Source organism: Prunus dulcis, chromosome 2 (assembly GCF_902201215.1).
Source record: "Prunus dulcis chromosome 2, ALMONDv2, whole genome shotgun sequence".
Classification (NCBI taxonomy): domain Eukaryota; kingdom Viridiplantae; phylum Streptophyta; class Magnoliopsida; order Rosales; family Rosaceae; genus Prunus; species Prunus dulcis.
The window spans coordinates 16653218-16668953 of NC_047651.1; the positions used below are offsets into that span (position 1 = coordinate 16653218).

Consider the following 15736-nt stretch of genomic DNA (forward strand, 5'->3'; position numbering starts at 1 on the left):
AAGAGAAGAGACAGCTCCCAAAGTCAAATGCCACAAAACATGTTCCCATTCATGTACCAGAAACGAAGTCCACCAGCAAAACACACCACAAGATGAACAATGCTCATCTACTTGACTTTAATAGAACAGGTTGTATAACTCGTTTTATGCGAGTTTAATCCTGTAAGACGTGCAAAAAGCAGAACTTAGAGTACATACAAAGGGAAGCTATCCAGATGAAAACATGTTAGTTTCGTTTAGTTTGCGAGGTTTGTCATCATACAGCAGGGATTTTGAAATTTTAACCTCCCATGAGAATTGGTTTCCAGCAACGTTAGGATCAGCCAGATCTAACCATCCACTACCTTCCAAAGGCATGAGAGCTAAGTTCCACGCCCAGGTCATGTACCTGAGTTCCCTAGCAAAAAAGAATCAACTGTAGACTAGACTTGCACTATCAACCTTTTCATCTTGTGTGCAGTTGTATGATCAGACACGAAACTTACAAGGAAGAGCTCTATAATCTAAATCAATTCCAGAAACAAGGCTTCTTGTTTATTCGTCAGTCCAACTTCGCTCAATGTTAATAAGCTGTCATCAAGAGTAAACGCACGCCGAGGATATGACCTCACCTGTTCAAAGAAATCAAGCAACATAATCAGGACATACAAAAACTATCTCGTTCCCAGAGTAGTACTACCGACTGCAATCTTCTCAAAGTTTTTTTTTTTAATAAAAAAGAAAAATAGGAAATAAAAAGTACAGAGAAGAGTAATTACCACTCTGTATGTTCCAGGCTTCACGACTCCACCAACATCTATGAAGTCAAAAAGAATCTTAAAAGGAACAAAAAGTTTGGTCAGTTGGGACAAAGGGAAATGCTATTAAATTTCTGTAACATTTTGAAATTTTACCTGAAGCTTGTTAAATTTGTGAAAGCGGCGGCTAAGGCGGCTGCCATTTGGCACCTTAACCAGAAGAGTCACAGCATTCTCATCATCTGATGCTGGTTCGCAAGGAAGTGAAGCACTTTTTGCAGCTAGCATGCGCTCACCTTCCTGTCATCAGTGAGACAGTATATTGAAGGGAAAAGATTTAAAACAACTAGCCATTGAAATATAGACAAGGTGATTCATTCCACCATAAACCAAACAACCAAGGGAAAGGGGCATGCTGTGTAAATTGAGGATGTCAAACCAGTCATGGAAGTTATTGGACTCTAATTCTATTCCTTCGCACATTAACAGATATATTCCAGTAGCCATGCAAACCCCCACTACAGATGCACTGCTTGGTTAAACAAAGGAATACAAGTACTCAAGGTAATCAAAGCCTATGCACGAAAAGTTACAGCTTTGTAGATACAGACAGCACTATAACTTTGAGTTATCATATGCAGTAAGGTACTCTATGGCGAAGTCCAAATGGCCTGAGGTCTTTTATAATACATTTGGCTTATTCGAAATCGCTGGTTCCACTTAGCAAGGATTCCACCATAAGTACTGACTACATGGAGCTTAGGCACTGAAAAAAACATGATTATCTTTTATCACTTTTATAAAGTTAAACCCAATAACTTGTTCAACCATGTACAAGATCAAGAATAATTTAGATAATTAAGACTTTCCTTGTATCACTGTCAATGCATCAAATTTGAGGAAAACGTCACAATTTCAAGTAATATGCGGGAAGGTGAATTGAAAATCAATTGTAAATGGATTATTACTAAGAAAACAATAGGATAAAAAGAATTCAAAAAAACCTACTAGATACACTTACCAATGTATTGATCTTTTTGTCGTCAGATTTGACTCCCTTTAAGTGACAAGTTCCAGGATCATTGACACCATGCATTTCCTTTTCTTTATCAGCCAAGATGGATGCAAGATACTCATCATCCTGCAAGTAATATTTCTAGTAATCAAGTGCTGGACAACACTCTCACGATAGTGATTGGGAGCAGGATGTTAAAACCTGTTGTTGTCTTAGCAATTGTCTTGTTGTTGGAGCAGATGATGAGGGGCCATGTACAGGCTGCATATTAGGACCCAAATTTATATTTGGACGACTTGGCAAATTAGTTGCATGTGAAGATTTGCCAAAAAGTGCAGTCTCAAGCATTATTGCTTCATCGAGCTCTTTGGAAGAAATGCTGCCTAACTACGAGGATATGTGCACAATTTGATTAATATAGCAGTCAATTTTCTTTTAATGGGCTAAATTAAAATTTTTAAAAGAAGAAGTTGATACCTCTTCACAATGAACGTCCAGGCTACCCAGCTGAAGATTTTTACCAGCATCACGTTTCAACTCTTGACTCACTTGTTTCTGTTCTACAAATTCAGCTCCATTTTGGTGCAATGACCTTCCTCGCTATAATTTAGAAAGATAGTTTTTAGAACAAACAAAATCTTTTCCTTTTCAGTGGAAAGATAATGAGATTTTTAATTGTCTAATTTCTCAGTTTTGACTTTGTATTTATAGTAATCAGAACTTCTGTCTGGCCTGCTCAATCAAAAAAGGCCTAAAAATTATCTGGAACGATTTCAGCCAATAGATAGAGAACATTTGTTCCTTACATGTGCAGCATAAAGCCAACAGTTTCTGTTCCCACAACCTGTAGAGAAATTGTTTCATCGGGAATTCCTATACAGTTCTTATTAAAACTCTCTTTTTATTCTTCACTGTAAATTTTGTCAGTTCATGCAGACACTCATGCACATGTAACTAACTAACTATACCATGAATAGAAGTCATACCTTCCATGCCAGTTCGGGATTCCTGTCTTTCCTTTTCTCCTCACGTATCGCTTTCTCTTGTTCTGCTGTCTGAACTCAATTCATTTTAAAATAAATCAAGAACCTCAAAGATAAGGAAGCACCCCCCAACTGCCAACAAAAAGGAAAAAGTAATTCAAGGCTAGGAACCTTGAGGGACAATGAAAGTGCACGATCAAAATCATCATCATCATCTTGGTGAGTTTGATTTCCTGGAAGTCCATTAACAGGAGAAACCTGCATGGAAAAATCTCACAAGAGTCATAACTTCAGGAACCACAAGATATTGGTCAAAACAGTTAAATTAGCAGTAGCACACATTGAGAGCCCTGGTTTGCGTATTCAGATAAGCCACTTCAGCCTCTCGTTTTGAAGCCTCAATAGCAGCTCGAATCATTTCTTCCTCCACATCATTGCCATGTGGATTTCCTGTCATGTCCTGAATGGTAGGCCTCTGTCCTGAGAGATGAGGATAATCATTCCCTCTGTTTAAATCTACAGGAAACCCCCCCACAACTCCTGGATGTGAACTTACTGGTGCACGACCAGTAAATGCAGAACCGATCCGGTTAAAGAGATCCCTACTGTAACTAGGATCAAATAGTAATGATGGCCTGAAACTCCTAGCAGCAGAGAGAAGTGGTATAACTTCTTGTGGTGCAACTTGATTCTGCGAACTCATATGAGGGAAATTGTATGGGGGGACAGCATGAGGTGCAACTTGATTCTGACCCCTCATATGAGTGAAATTGTATTGTGGGGTAGCAGCAGACCCCGGATTTGTACTGAACCAGAAAGACCAAAAGTAAAACAAGCGTCAAAGAGAGATGAGACACTAGAATGGAATGTTAAGTAAATTTACTGCTAATGTGAGCAAGAAGATAATGAGTGAGATGAAGTCAAGATGCGATACAAGTCTCTATCTCCACCACTAAAATGTGCATTCACGGCTTCATTGAGATTGCCTCCATATTCCTGTTTATCAGCCAAGACATACCAGACAACTCAGAAAAGATAGCCAAGACAGAACGACACAGAGAGAAAATACAACTCACCTACACGATGCAAAACATTTAAAATTCAGTTTTCAACAGGATAGTATGGTGACTGTAGATAATTATCATTCGAGAAATCCTGATCAACTCGTTAGAGGCTCGGCTCCCAAGCTCACAACCAACCAAGGACGCATGGTAAGCCTTAATGATACCAATGGCGTACAAGGCCCATGGTACTGTGTGAATGATAAATATCAAGATATGCCACCTATATATAGTGTCGATGAATGGATTTTCACGTGATAATACAATAATAATACAAAATCTTAGCGCACTCGAGCTCATCAAATGCTGCAATGGCAGAGCCAATTCAGTTAAGACCTATCCACAGAGTCTTTACTCTTTGTAATACTTCTACATTCCCATTCAAGCTACTTAAAAAACAAAATGAGGAAATTACATTCCATTAGGCCTATAAATTTGCACAAACAACAACTGAATCTTATCCGTAAATAAATGTATAACTTCTACATGAAAGAAAAGAAAAGTTGATATTCTTTCTTTTCAGAAAATTACTAATGATCTTCTTTAAGCATATCACCCTCAATTTTGCGTAGAACTGAAGCATGATTAGCTACATTTTACCAAGAACTCATGAAATTGCACAATCCTGCCATAAGAAAATGAATAGGAAACCCTAGGCAGCACAGCGACACCGTTTAGCTCATTTTGAGAAAAATAAAACTACAAGATAATAACGATAATCTACAAAGATTCAGAGAACGAAACACGGCGGGAATATATGCTTAATTACTGAAAATTTTAAGAAATTAAGAGCGAGAGAGAGAGAATCGAACCTCAAGCTTTCGCAGCGTGAGTGAGTGAGAGGCGCCGGTGATGCTCATGTACGTGTCGATCATGTCCTGCGTGGGGCTCGCCATTGCCGTTTTGCTTTCAGCGAAAAATTGCAGAAAGAGAGAGAGAGAGTTGCGGTGCGGAATCCAATGCTATTGTCTTGAGTGGGTGAAAAAGATTAGTGAAGAGTGAGGAGGGGGCGAGGCAGAACGAGAAGCAAAGGGAACACAGCAACGGCTTTTGCGCGCCTTTTTTTCTCCACAGGACACGTGTCTAAAGCAATTGCAATGATTGCCTCATCACGTAGCGTGCGCCGAAATTATTGAGACCAGAGTCGCTTGATGTTGAATTCTTATGCTTTTCTGAGACCGTTTGTATATGTTCCGACCCAAAGCAAAGAAAAATATAGGACATTTTGTATAAGAGTTATTAAAAGTTAATCGAGCTGATTTTCTCACTTTAATTTTGTTTAATTACAGTCTTTTTGTTGAAAATTATATATTCTCACTCCTTTATTATTCACTTACACTTCATTATATATTATAGTTATAAAAAAAAAAAATTTATAAAGGAAATATAAGTAAAGACATACGCATTAAGGAACAAAAAGAATCGAACGTTCCTATAAAATGGTTGGAATTATGGTTGTGGATAGCCTGTAGAGATCTGAGCAGACCTCATGAAAAGAAGTACAACGACCCCAAAATGCACGCAAGGTGCTTGACGAAAGGCCATAGCAAAGCCTGTGCACAGTGGATATATATGTATATTTTAAATTGTTTGATCAAAACGGCGTTATTTTGGTCCAGGCAGTTTCAATTTTTTTTAATAACTTGGCATCAAAACGAAGTTCTGCTTCACTTGAAAATGAAATGTGGTTGACGCAGGGTAGGACAAACAAGAAGATATGCTCTCTTTCATTTGGTTTAAATTATGTATTTGTTATGACCCATTAGTGTAGTGGTTTGGAGTATTTACTCCCTCAAGCAAGGTCTTGGGTTCGAGTCCTAGCATCCGTGTTGTGTATGTGAATTTAATATGATATCGCCCCTTTAAATAGGAAAGGACCTCAAAAAAAAAAAATTTGTTTTTGTTGTTGGGTTTTATTATTTATATGTTTATTTGCCTCGAATTCCATTGAAGTCCCCAAAAAATATATATATGCTGAAAGCGAAAATCTGAAAAATTGAACATGACCGAGACAGTGAATGACAGGACCCGACCCAATTTTCGCTTTGAAAACCGAGCCGACTCCTGTGTGTGTCCGACACCTGGTGAATGTCGGACACAAATGACCTTTTTACCCTTTCTTTAATTAAATTCTCTTCCGACTTCTGCCGAAAATTCGGCAGAGTCTCCCCTGTAATTTGATCATACCCAAAGTCTTCCACCTGTCAAACAATTTCAAAATCCTACCAACAACCAGACTACGCCAGCAAACAGGTCACAACTCCAGTTTCTTATGTTCAACAGGATATCAGAGCATATTCTCAAGTTCTCAGGGTTTAAAGGATTTTCTACATCGCTACCTTACTTGGTGGTGCGGAAGCTATGACTGGCCCGGTGGTGGATCCCGCGTACCTCTATGGCTTTCTACATCACGTATAGTCAATTCAAGGCATTCTATATCAGTCATATTCAAGCTCGAAAGTTTCATACAAAAACCACTGAATTCAAAGCTTTCATAAAAGTACTGAAATCAAACGCGTATAAAAACTCTGTACTCAGACCTTTCATAACTGAATAAATATAAAGGGATCTATGTCCGAAAAATCAGAAAAACTGATTTATAATAGCTGAAAATCAACATTTAATAAAGAAACTCAGAATCCTTTGAAAATACCACCAGTATGTACCCCTGTCATTTCCGTCAATTCCCTGGCAGGTCTCGGGCGTCACACAGACTTACCCGAGCCGCAAACTGGCGAAATCAGGGGACTATGATCAGCCTGTCCCGCCGGCAGATTCCTCGATGACACCAATTCAACTCGAGTCGCTCTGGCAGGATGCAGGGGACCGTAGTCAGCCTGATCCGCAATCCTGGCAGGTCTCGGGGACATAAAGTCCGCAATCCTGGCAGGTCTCGGGACACCAAGTCTGCCGAGCCGCAAATCCTGGCACTCACGGTCCGAGCGTCCCCGAAACTCGTGAGGCAAGTCAAGTGCACTGACTGAACTATAATCAGACTGGATGTCCGTAGACATCGGTCCGACTCTGGGTAATCACCATAAAGAAAAACGGGTACGAGGTGGTTTTAAAATAATGTCCTTTTAAAAAGAAATATCTGAATAATAACTGTAAAACTCAAGTCGTGCTGCGGTCTTAACTGATTCAAAACTCAAACTCTGTTTCTGTAACTGGTAAATAAGCAGCACCGACTTATAGCATTATTACTGTACTGCTCATATTCAAAATCTTATTAAAACTTACTCAAAGACTGAATGAAGAAACTTACTCAAATAAACTCATTTATAAAACTCATGTAGATAAAATCATTTATAAAATCTATTTTATATAAAAGCACATCAATTCATATAAAAGCACATCAATTCATTTATGAAATCTGATTTATGAAAGAAGGTCCACTCACAGATGGTCCGAGCTACTTCGATCCCTCAGAGGTCTCCTTTTAAAATCCTGTCGGGCTCCTGGTGCCTGATTATCCCGAAAGATTAAATTAATAAACTGCTGAAATAAAACGAATTTCAACTAAACACCCTGCCCCCGGCTCCTAGAAATACGTGCTTTTCAATTTACAAAAATACTCCTATGCCCACATTAGCCTTTTCGGACAGTTGGACCAGTTTTGGGAGGTCCGATACTCAGCTAAGCGATAACTGTCAGATCGGCCGACCCGGGACCCGTTGGGTCCACAATCTCCGATGGCCAATCTGGATTTCCCTGAAGGTTTCTCACACAACGGGAACCATGTTCTGCGAATTTGGTCCGAATCGGACGGTCGGATTGGCCAAAATCGCGTTATCACTTAAAACTCAAACCCTAGCCCCAGGGTTCGCGATTTCGGAGTATCCGGGACTCCGATTCGAAATCCGTCGAATCCTACGTGATCCTGAAATCACGTAGACCGACATATCCAAAATTCAGCTCGATCCGACTATTTAACGACACAGTACTCACGGATCGCGCGATATGGAAAATCCGTTCGGGGCTCAAACGGACTCCGAATCGAGATCCGCGAAATCCCACACGCTCGTGACGACACGAGGGTCACAAATCTGCACAGAATTATATCAGTACCCTCGCCCATGCGCCCCAGCACGCGCGGGCAGCTTTGGGTGTCCAAAGCGATACCGGGTGGCCGAAAAATTTCGGAACCAAGACTCCAAACTCCTATTCTAGGTAAAACACCCCATTTGGAGTCACTTTTGTTCTTGGACCACCCCCAAAAAGTGACCGGAAATGGTAGTTTCGAGCGGCCGAAGTTTCGGCCAAACTTCAAGTCGTAAATCGAACCCCTTAACGCTAAAATCGATCAAAGCCCATATACCCATCAGCTAGAGCACGAAAAATAGCTGAGAAACATACCTTACTCGATCGATTTGGTGGAGAAACGGAGGAGAAATCTGAACTGGAAGTTCGAGTTGCATTCGGACGAACCGTCGGCTTCCATGGCTATTTCCGGCCGACTCCGGCCACGGCAGCGGCGGCGCTGGGTCGGGGGTTGTTCGCCGTCGTGTCGTGGTTCATTTGGGACCGGTCCCGGAGATCGGCCCCAAGTGTAGTGGCCGGGGGAACGGTTTGAAGGGCGAGAGGTCGCTGCCCAGCCAAAACGGGATGAGAGAGAAAGGCTGACGGGGGAGAGGAGAGAGAGAGCTATAAAAATCTGACTTTTTGACCAAATTACCATTTTGCCCCTCGCGATTTTTAGACCATAACTTCTTCGTTACGGCTCCGATTCGGGTCTACTCCGTGTCTACGAACTCCGTTCGCCGCGCTCTACGCAATGGCATAGGTGAAATTCCCAAACTCTTTCCCGATTAAAAAGTCAAATTTTCCCCCATTAAATAATGCGAGGTCAATTTGGTCATTTCGCTAAAAGATATTTTCTTTCTTTTTGATATTTTATTTTGGGTTCTTACAGTGAATGTTACCAAAACTTATAATTTTAGTGATGAATTTATCTATAATGGGGTTCTTCAAAAAAAATTTCTTTTAAAAAAAAGTGTTTATAAGATGTGTGTGAGAGATATTGAAATAGACATTGTTGCACTTGAGATTTTCAAAAACCCTTCTTCTTCTGAGTATTAGACAAGGTTTCTAGGGTAGGTTGGGGTTGATGGTAGAGTATTAGTGTGTGCGTCTATTTTTTTCCTTATTTATTTATTATTATTATTTATACATTTTTATTGAATAATTGGATAGGAAATGACTCATTTGTCTTTAAAAAATGCCTCAACAGTTTAGACGAAAAAACTTTCTATACTTTTACATTGTGACCCTATGACTCTTGAATCTTGGATCCGCCATTGAGTGTAAGTGGACAAAAATAGAGTGAAAAAATCACTATCCTATTTTATTTATTCAATGAATATGAGTGCAAATCATTAGCTACATACTTTTTTGTGATTTTGAACTTGAATACGAGGAGGAGAGCATATTTTCAATTAACTTAATTAAGTATGCAATATAATTTTTTTTTAAATCGAGATATCAAGCTAAAAAAGCATTATAAAGAAAATTCTTTAAATCTAGTAATGGCTTGAGATGGGGGCCCGAAATATATACAGTCCCCTTCTATTGAGGGATCCCTCAAATAATTTTATATTGAGAGACACCCCTTAAAGTACTCAACGAATTTTTTTCCAAGAATCCAAACCATCTATTTTTTAGGTATATATTCATAAATCATTCTTGCAAAAAATTAGACAAATCGGAAACCGTTTCGACATCCAATTGTATCATACAAAATCAATGAATATGGTGCTTCAAGAAAGTACTAAAATTTCAATAACACAATTGAGGGGTCAAACGATATCGGATTCAAGTAATTTTTTGTAGAGATGATTATCTAAAACATAGAAGGTTTGGATTAGTAAAATACAATGGAGAGTGGGCCCTACAAGGGTGTCTCTCAAATTAGGGATCCCTCAATGAAAGCTCTCTGTTTTCCTAGCCAATTTTGTGCTAGGCTTTTGTCTCCCTTGTGTACTGCAAGGTTTGTCTCCCCTAGTTGTTCACCTATTTTTTTTTAGCATGTACTGTGTTGTCCTTGCAATTTTGGGGTTGATGAGGTGGGTTTTCATCAGATCTCCATGTTGAGGGGTGGAGTTGTTGATTTTGTGGATCTATTTTGATTGGTGCTTTGGTTTTAGAGGTGTGTGGGAGAAGTTGTGACCATCTGTCCAGGTGGAAGTTAAGCGGGATTTGTTTTTCCACTTGTAGGTGCTTCCTATCCCCAACTCCTAAATAGGTAGAGAGTTCTCATATTTGATATGATTTTCTTGCAGAACTGGATATAGTGGTGTTATGGATATTCTTATGTCTTTAAGTTCTTGGTGAAGTGGGTCTTAAAGATGTAAAATTATTTTTACTCATTGTCTTGCAATAGTTGTGTTTATTTTTGTATTTTTTTATTGTTTGCGAGAACCTCTTGTGAAGCTATTTTCTTAGGGCTCGTTTGAGACTGTTTCTTTAGGAATCACTTCTACTTATAAGCAGGTTATACCAAAAGCGTTTTTATTATAAGGATGTTGAAATTTTCATAAGAAATCGAAGTGCTTATTGGAAAAGCACTTGGGAGTGCTTTTTGAATAAGCACATGACATGTACTTCTCCAGAAAGCATTTCTATGACCCAAAACTGCGTTTAAACTTTTATGCCAAACACTGTCAATAGTGCTTTTGGTTGTCAGAAAGCGCTTTTAACTGTTTCAGAAGAACTCCCAAGCAGGCTCTTATATTACTTATTTATTAATGAAATTGTTACGAGTAAAATATTAAAAAATAATAATAATATGGTCGTTTATATGGGTAGGATGTGTTTTATGGGCCCTCTTCTACGGTCTTCTTAACATGGTCTAGTGCTGCAAGATAGGCCACTTTCACCGTGAAATTTTTTTAGTTCAATGGGCTTAGCTTATCTTAAGTTGATTTTTGAAATGAGGTTTTCTATTTTGAACGCCGAAATATCTTTTAAAAGAGTCACGTGCGAATTATGTAGAATTTGTTTGACAAGAAAATAAGAATAAGAATTTTAATTGAAATGGTTTCAAGTTTCAAAATTTATAGGAACTTTAGAATAGTTTCAAGTTAGTTTCAATTTAAAATTTTATTGGGTGAATCCACCAACACAATTATTTTTATTCACCAAAATCACAATTTTTTTATTTTCTATTTCTCATAATTAGTAGTAAAACATACACTAGGATGGTTAATTTATTTTGATTTTGAATTTAATTTTTCAGTCCTAAACCATAAAAGTAAAATTGATGGGTGTATTGATTAGATTTTAGGGTGCATCTAAAATTTTCTTTGCATATAAGGGTTTTCCATTTTTTCACTTCAAACTGAGCTTCGAAAGGCTTAAAGCCCATAATAATTTGCCCAAATCCGAGAGTCCAGGATCTAAAGCCTATAAAAAATATAAAAATATAAAAATATAAAAAAATAAATGATAGTCAGATAGTCTGTCGTTACACGGCGTCGTTCTGTTCGCCCAAGAACCCATCTCCCTCCCTCGCTGCGCCTAGTGAGAGTGAGAGAGAGAGAGAGAGAGAGCGAGAGAGAAGAAAAGAAGCAGTTTAGCACCACCTGAAGAAGGTCCACAGCAATACCCTAAAACCTAAAATCTCCCAGACTTCTGCTCTAGGGCTTCACACTTTCCCAAAATGGAAGGCGACGACGAGACCTCAGGCCCAATGATTGACGACGAGATCTACGCCAACGGCGTTGGCGGTGACGACGAGAAGCGCAGCAGACCAATCATCAGCAGTGAGCAACTCGACGTCGAGGCCTACGCTAGCCTCTACAGCGGCCGCACGAAGATCATGCGGCTGATTTTCATCGCCAACAAGAGCAAGAGCAACCAGGCCATGGAGTTGGAGGCTCTGCGCATGGCCTACGACGAAATCAAGAAGGGAGAAAACACCCAGTTGTTCAGAGACGTCGTGCAGATGATCGGTGGGAGATTGGGACCCGACTATGCGATGGACTTGGCTTGGTGTGAGATGGTGGATAGGAGGGCCGACCAGAAGAAGGAGAAGCTCGAGAACGAGCTCAATGCTTATAGGGTATGCGGTTCTGTGACTCTGTTTTCTTTGTGGTTATCTCTGGAATGTCTAGGGTTTTTATGATTAAATAGTGTATAGGTTGCCTATGGGTGGTTCTACACTGTGTATTTGGGTTTTGTTGGATTTATTAAAAGTTATTGTTTAATTGTTTACCTGTTATTGTATATTATAATTCTCCTGTGTGTAGGAAAGAGGTCAATATGAAAGGAGTTAATGGCAATGCCTTTGTGTTTTCTTCGTCTTGCCATAATATTTTGTTTTCGGTTTAGGTTATGTCTAGGAATATGGTTGTAGATGAGCTGTTCTAATCAGGATACGGGAGAGTCATTGGTTTGTCTCTTAGGCAATGTTGGGTACTAAACAAACAACTTGTTCACTGCTCGAGGTTAGCTTGATTGCAGTTGTTTTGGTGGAATAGCGGGAAGATGTTATAACTGAAAATGTGTGGGTATTTAGTAAAGGAGACTGTGAACCTAAAGTTTTGTGCGAGGATATGGATCATAGATATGGAGTTTTGATGTTTGTTAAATTGAAATGGACCACTGGTCTTGTCAACCGAGTCAAGCTGTCAGCTAATAATCAGCTTCAGGCCCAAAATGGAGGTTTTCAAATGCAACATTATCCTTGTTTTAAGGCATGCAGTGTTGCAGACTCAGTTAGGTTTATTTGTTGTATGTTTCCCATCTGATGATCCTGTTAGAACTTCTTTTTTTGGATAAATTTTATCAGGATTTAATGACTTCTAATATGCAACATCAAGCTGTTCTGCTGGATTGTAGAGTCTCGATGCTTATTTTATATTTTTAATTGCGGGAGAATGCACTTGGGAGCTTTCTGTCTGAGGGGTTGTTATGTGTGTTTTTGTTGCTGGTTTGTTCCTAAATCATGGAATAAGTGCAATTTCTGTGATTGAAGCCTCTTTGGTTCCCATTGTCTCTTTGATCTCTCATTCTGTCTTTGAATGCTTTTGTGCAGACAAATCTTATCAAAGAAAGCATAAGAATGGGTTACAACGATTTTGGAGATTTTTATTATGCTCATGGTCAACTTGGGGATGCCTTTAAAAATTATGTTCGTACTCGTGATTATTGCACTACAGCAAAGCATATTGTTCATATGTGCATGAGTTCAATTCTGGTCAGCATTGAGATGAGTCAATTTGCTCATGTCTCTAGCTATGTTAGCAAAGCAGAACAATCACCAGAAGCCCTTGACCCAGTTACTGTTGCAAAACTTCGTTGTGCTGCTGGATTGGCTCACTTGGAAGCTAAAAAATACAAGCTTGCTGCTCGTAAGGTTTGTTTGAAGTATATTATTGTTTCATTTAATCTTATAGTCGTTTTTTTAGATACATATGAATACTTGTATCTTTGTGCTTTAAGATAAGAAGTTGTGAGTTTATGATATCTGCTTTTTTCTATTGGTTAGTCATATTGTGCTTGGTATGGTGATATTATTTACATTTTTAAAGCCTTTACAAACGTTTAGTGATTAGCTGATTTTGTTGTCTTATTTTCAGTTGTAATCTCTCTGCTCTTGTTGGGCAGAATTTTTGGAGATTTTCAGATATTAAATTTATGCCTTCAAAATCAAAAGAACCAGTTGGGAATTAATTATAGCTGATTTAGTGTTACGTGGTATCTAAGTTTTAAGATGGTTCTGGTTCCCTAAATTTTGCCCTTGTGGCCCATTATTTAGTAAGATCAGTTCCATTATCTATTGTTCTTGTAAGACTTCTATGGTTTTAATCTATCTTATTCACTGTGAAATTACAGTTCTTGGAAACCGGGCATGAATTGGGAAACCACTACAATGAAGTGATTGCACCTCAAGATGTTGCAACATATGGTGGGCTTTGTGCACTTGCAAGTTTTGACCGAATGGAACTGAAGGCATATATTCTTTCTTTCCTTGGACTATCTTTTCCTTTGTTTTTTAATGATTTCTTGTTTAGAAGTAGAGTACTCTTTCTCAGTAAGCGATTTTATTTGACAGAACAAAGTTATAGACAACCTGAACTTCCGGAATTTTTTAGAGTTAGTACCTGAAGTAAGGGAGCTTATCAATGACTTCTACTCAAGGTAATCTATTGTGATGTAATCTTTTTAGTTGTCTAATTGCTGTATCTATGTGTCAATATTGGCAATGTTGCTGCAATGTGGACAATGCCATATGGTAGAAAAGTGTCAAGTCCTACTAAGAAATAGTGTGAAAATTTATGGGTCTCAATTATGCAAGGATCTTAACACGAGTTTTTCTTTTCAGACATTATTATCAAGTTACATTAGACCTTGCTTATTCTTGACATAATGCATCCTGTAGGTAATGAAAGAAAGTACAAGGGAATTTCAGCTTTATATGTATTAAGTTGAAATGATATTAGACCTTGTTAACTCATTTCCAATGAGTTAACATTTTTCAATTCGTTATTGGGATTGAGTATGATAAATTGAAGGATTAGTTGGCATGCTTGTGCAATTGTTTTAATCAATTGACAGTGGTGATGGGCTGTTGTCTGATTTATGTTCAGATATTCCGGTTTCAGTAACATGTGTTTTCTTTTCTGTTGTAGCCATTATGCTTCGTGTCTGGATTACCTTGGGAATCTCAAAGCAAATCTGTTGCTTGACATCCATTTGCATGACCACCTCGAGACACTCTATGGTCAAATCCGCCACAAGGCTCTCATCCAGTATACGCACCCCTTTGTGTCTGTAGATTTACACATGATGGCCAGTGCTTTCAAAACTGATGTTTCAGGGCTAGAGAAAGAACTTGAAGCTTTAATCACTGACAACCAAGTTCAGGTGGGCTTTGCAATGCCATCTGCTTTTGTATTGGACTAGATAACTCACTCCACGGTCATTTGTTGAATGGACCCCATATATGCTATATATTGGTTTACCTACATATTCTGTTCTTGAATCCCAATGCTGAATCAGTTTTTGTGGTAGGGTTTGGGGTGGGTGGATGATGTGAAACTTCAGATTCAGTTGTTTTGCATGTGTACATTTTTGTTCTTTAATGACCTAACTCATGATGCCACTGCAGGCTCGAATTGACTCACACAACAAAATTCTATATGCACGACATGCGGATCAAAGGAATGCAACTTTCCAACGGGTGCTTCAGACGGGCGATGAGTTTGATCGGGATGTTAAGTCAATGCTGCTTAGGGTGAATCTTATCAAGCACGAATACAATCTTAAGGGATCAAGGAAACCCTGAATTTATTTTTAGACAGTGTTAGTCTGGCCAGGGTTTGCTTGTGCTCTTTTATTTTTTACATTCATCTGCTTGGTCAACTAGCACGGCGGAGGATTTGACAAATCTAGAAGACCAGGATGCAAATTTATGCGACAATTACCAATGTTAGATGGTTGCTGTCTTGTATATTCACAGATTTTTAGTTTTCATCTTGATTCAGTTGCATCATTTATTCAGATTATATTCTCGCATCCTTTGCTTGCTGCTATTTCTTCAGTTTCTGGGTTTCTTCTCTCCATTTGGTTGTTTAATACATATGATCCCTCTGAATGGCCATGTCAAATGCCAAAGTCAAATACTCAAATAAAAAATCAAAATCGAAATTGAGATGCGTCTTCAAGTGTCTGAATCTCAAATTTCAACAATCAAAAGTTTGCCCAAGTTTGACGTTGTGGGGAGGTTGGCCGTAACAATTTGTCTAACATTTTGAAAACGTTTGAAAGAAAATGTTAGGCAGGTCCTGAATGGAGATCTCCCTAACATTTTCAAAGTTAGTGTCTTTTTTACATGGGAAAATAACCCCCTACGCATTTTTTTACTACACTTCCAATTTTGTTTTTTTGGAATATAAAGAACATCAATATCTTATTTATCTTATTTATTTTTACATCATT

At 38.6% G+C, this 15736-nt stretch overlaps 2 protein-coding genes across 3 annotated transcripts; one reads left to right on the plus strand and one right to left on the minus strand.

Moving 5' to 3' along the window:
• Positions 1-20: 20 nt before the first annotated feature.
• LOC117617906 (plant UBX domain-containing protein 9) lies at positions 21-4906 on the minus strand. Of its 2 annotated transcripts, XM_034347524.1 has the most exons (12): positions 4609-4906; positions 3670-3731; positions 3076-3541; positions 2907-2993; positions 2739-2807; positions 2230-2352; positions 1954-2139; positions 1759-1878; positions 894-1037; positions 759-815; positions 486-611; positions 21-397 (listed from the first exon to the last, which is right to left on the minus strand). In XM_034347524.1, the coding sequence occupies exons 1-11, from the start codon at positions 4690-4692 to the stop codon at positions 504-506; spliced, it is 1506 nt and encodes a 501-aa protein (XP_034203415.1). In that variant the 5' UTR covers positions 4693-4906; the 3' UTR covers positions 21-397; positions 486-503. The 2 variants fall into 2 exon arrangements, with proteins under 2 accessions (XP_034203415.1, XP_034203414.1); XM_034347523.1 differs by having other exon boundaries at positions 21-611; positions 4609-4902.
• Positions 4907-11290: 6384 nt separating this feature from the next.
• On the plus strand, positions 11291-15330 carry LOC117617907 (COP9 signalosome complex subunit 1). The gene is made up of 6 exons (XM_034347525.1): positions 11291-11855; positions 12831-13151; positions 13631-13747; positions 13851-13936; positions 14428-14662; positions 14907-15330. Exons 1-6 carry the CDS (start codon positions 11454-11456, stop codon positions 15081-15083), a joined length of 1338 nt encoding a protein of 445 aa, XP_034203416.1. The 5' UTR covers positions 11291-11453; the 3' UTR covers positions 15084-15330.
• Positions 15331-15736: the final 406 nt, after the last annotated feature.

Coding starts and splice junctions, on each gene's coding strand:
- LOC117617906 (XM_034347524.1), bottom strand. CDS start 4,692: ATGGCGAGCCCCACGCAGGACATGATCGACACGTACATGAGCATCACC. Junction 3,732..4,608: donor TCACGCTGCGAAAGCTTGAG/GTTCGATTCTCT, acceptor GCTGATAAACAG/GAATATGGAGGCAATCTCAA. Junction 816..893: donor ACAAATTTAACAAGCTTCAG/GTAAAATTTCAA, acceptor GTTCCTTTTAAG/ATTCTTTTTGACTTCATAGA.
- LOC117617907 (XM_034347525.1), top strand. CDS start 11,454: ATGGAAGGCGACGACGAGACCTCAGGCCCAATGATTGACGACGAGATC. Junction 13,748..13,850: donor TTGACCGAATGGAACTGAAG/GCATATATTCTT, acceptor TTTATTTGACAG/AACAAAGTTATAGACAACCT. Junction 14,663..14,906: donor TCACTGACAACCAAGTTCAG/GTGGGCTTTGCA, acceptor ATGCCACTGCAG/GCTCGAATTGACTCACACAA.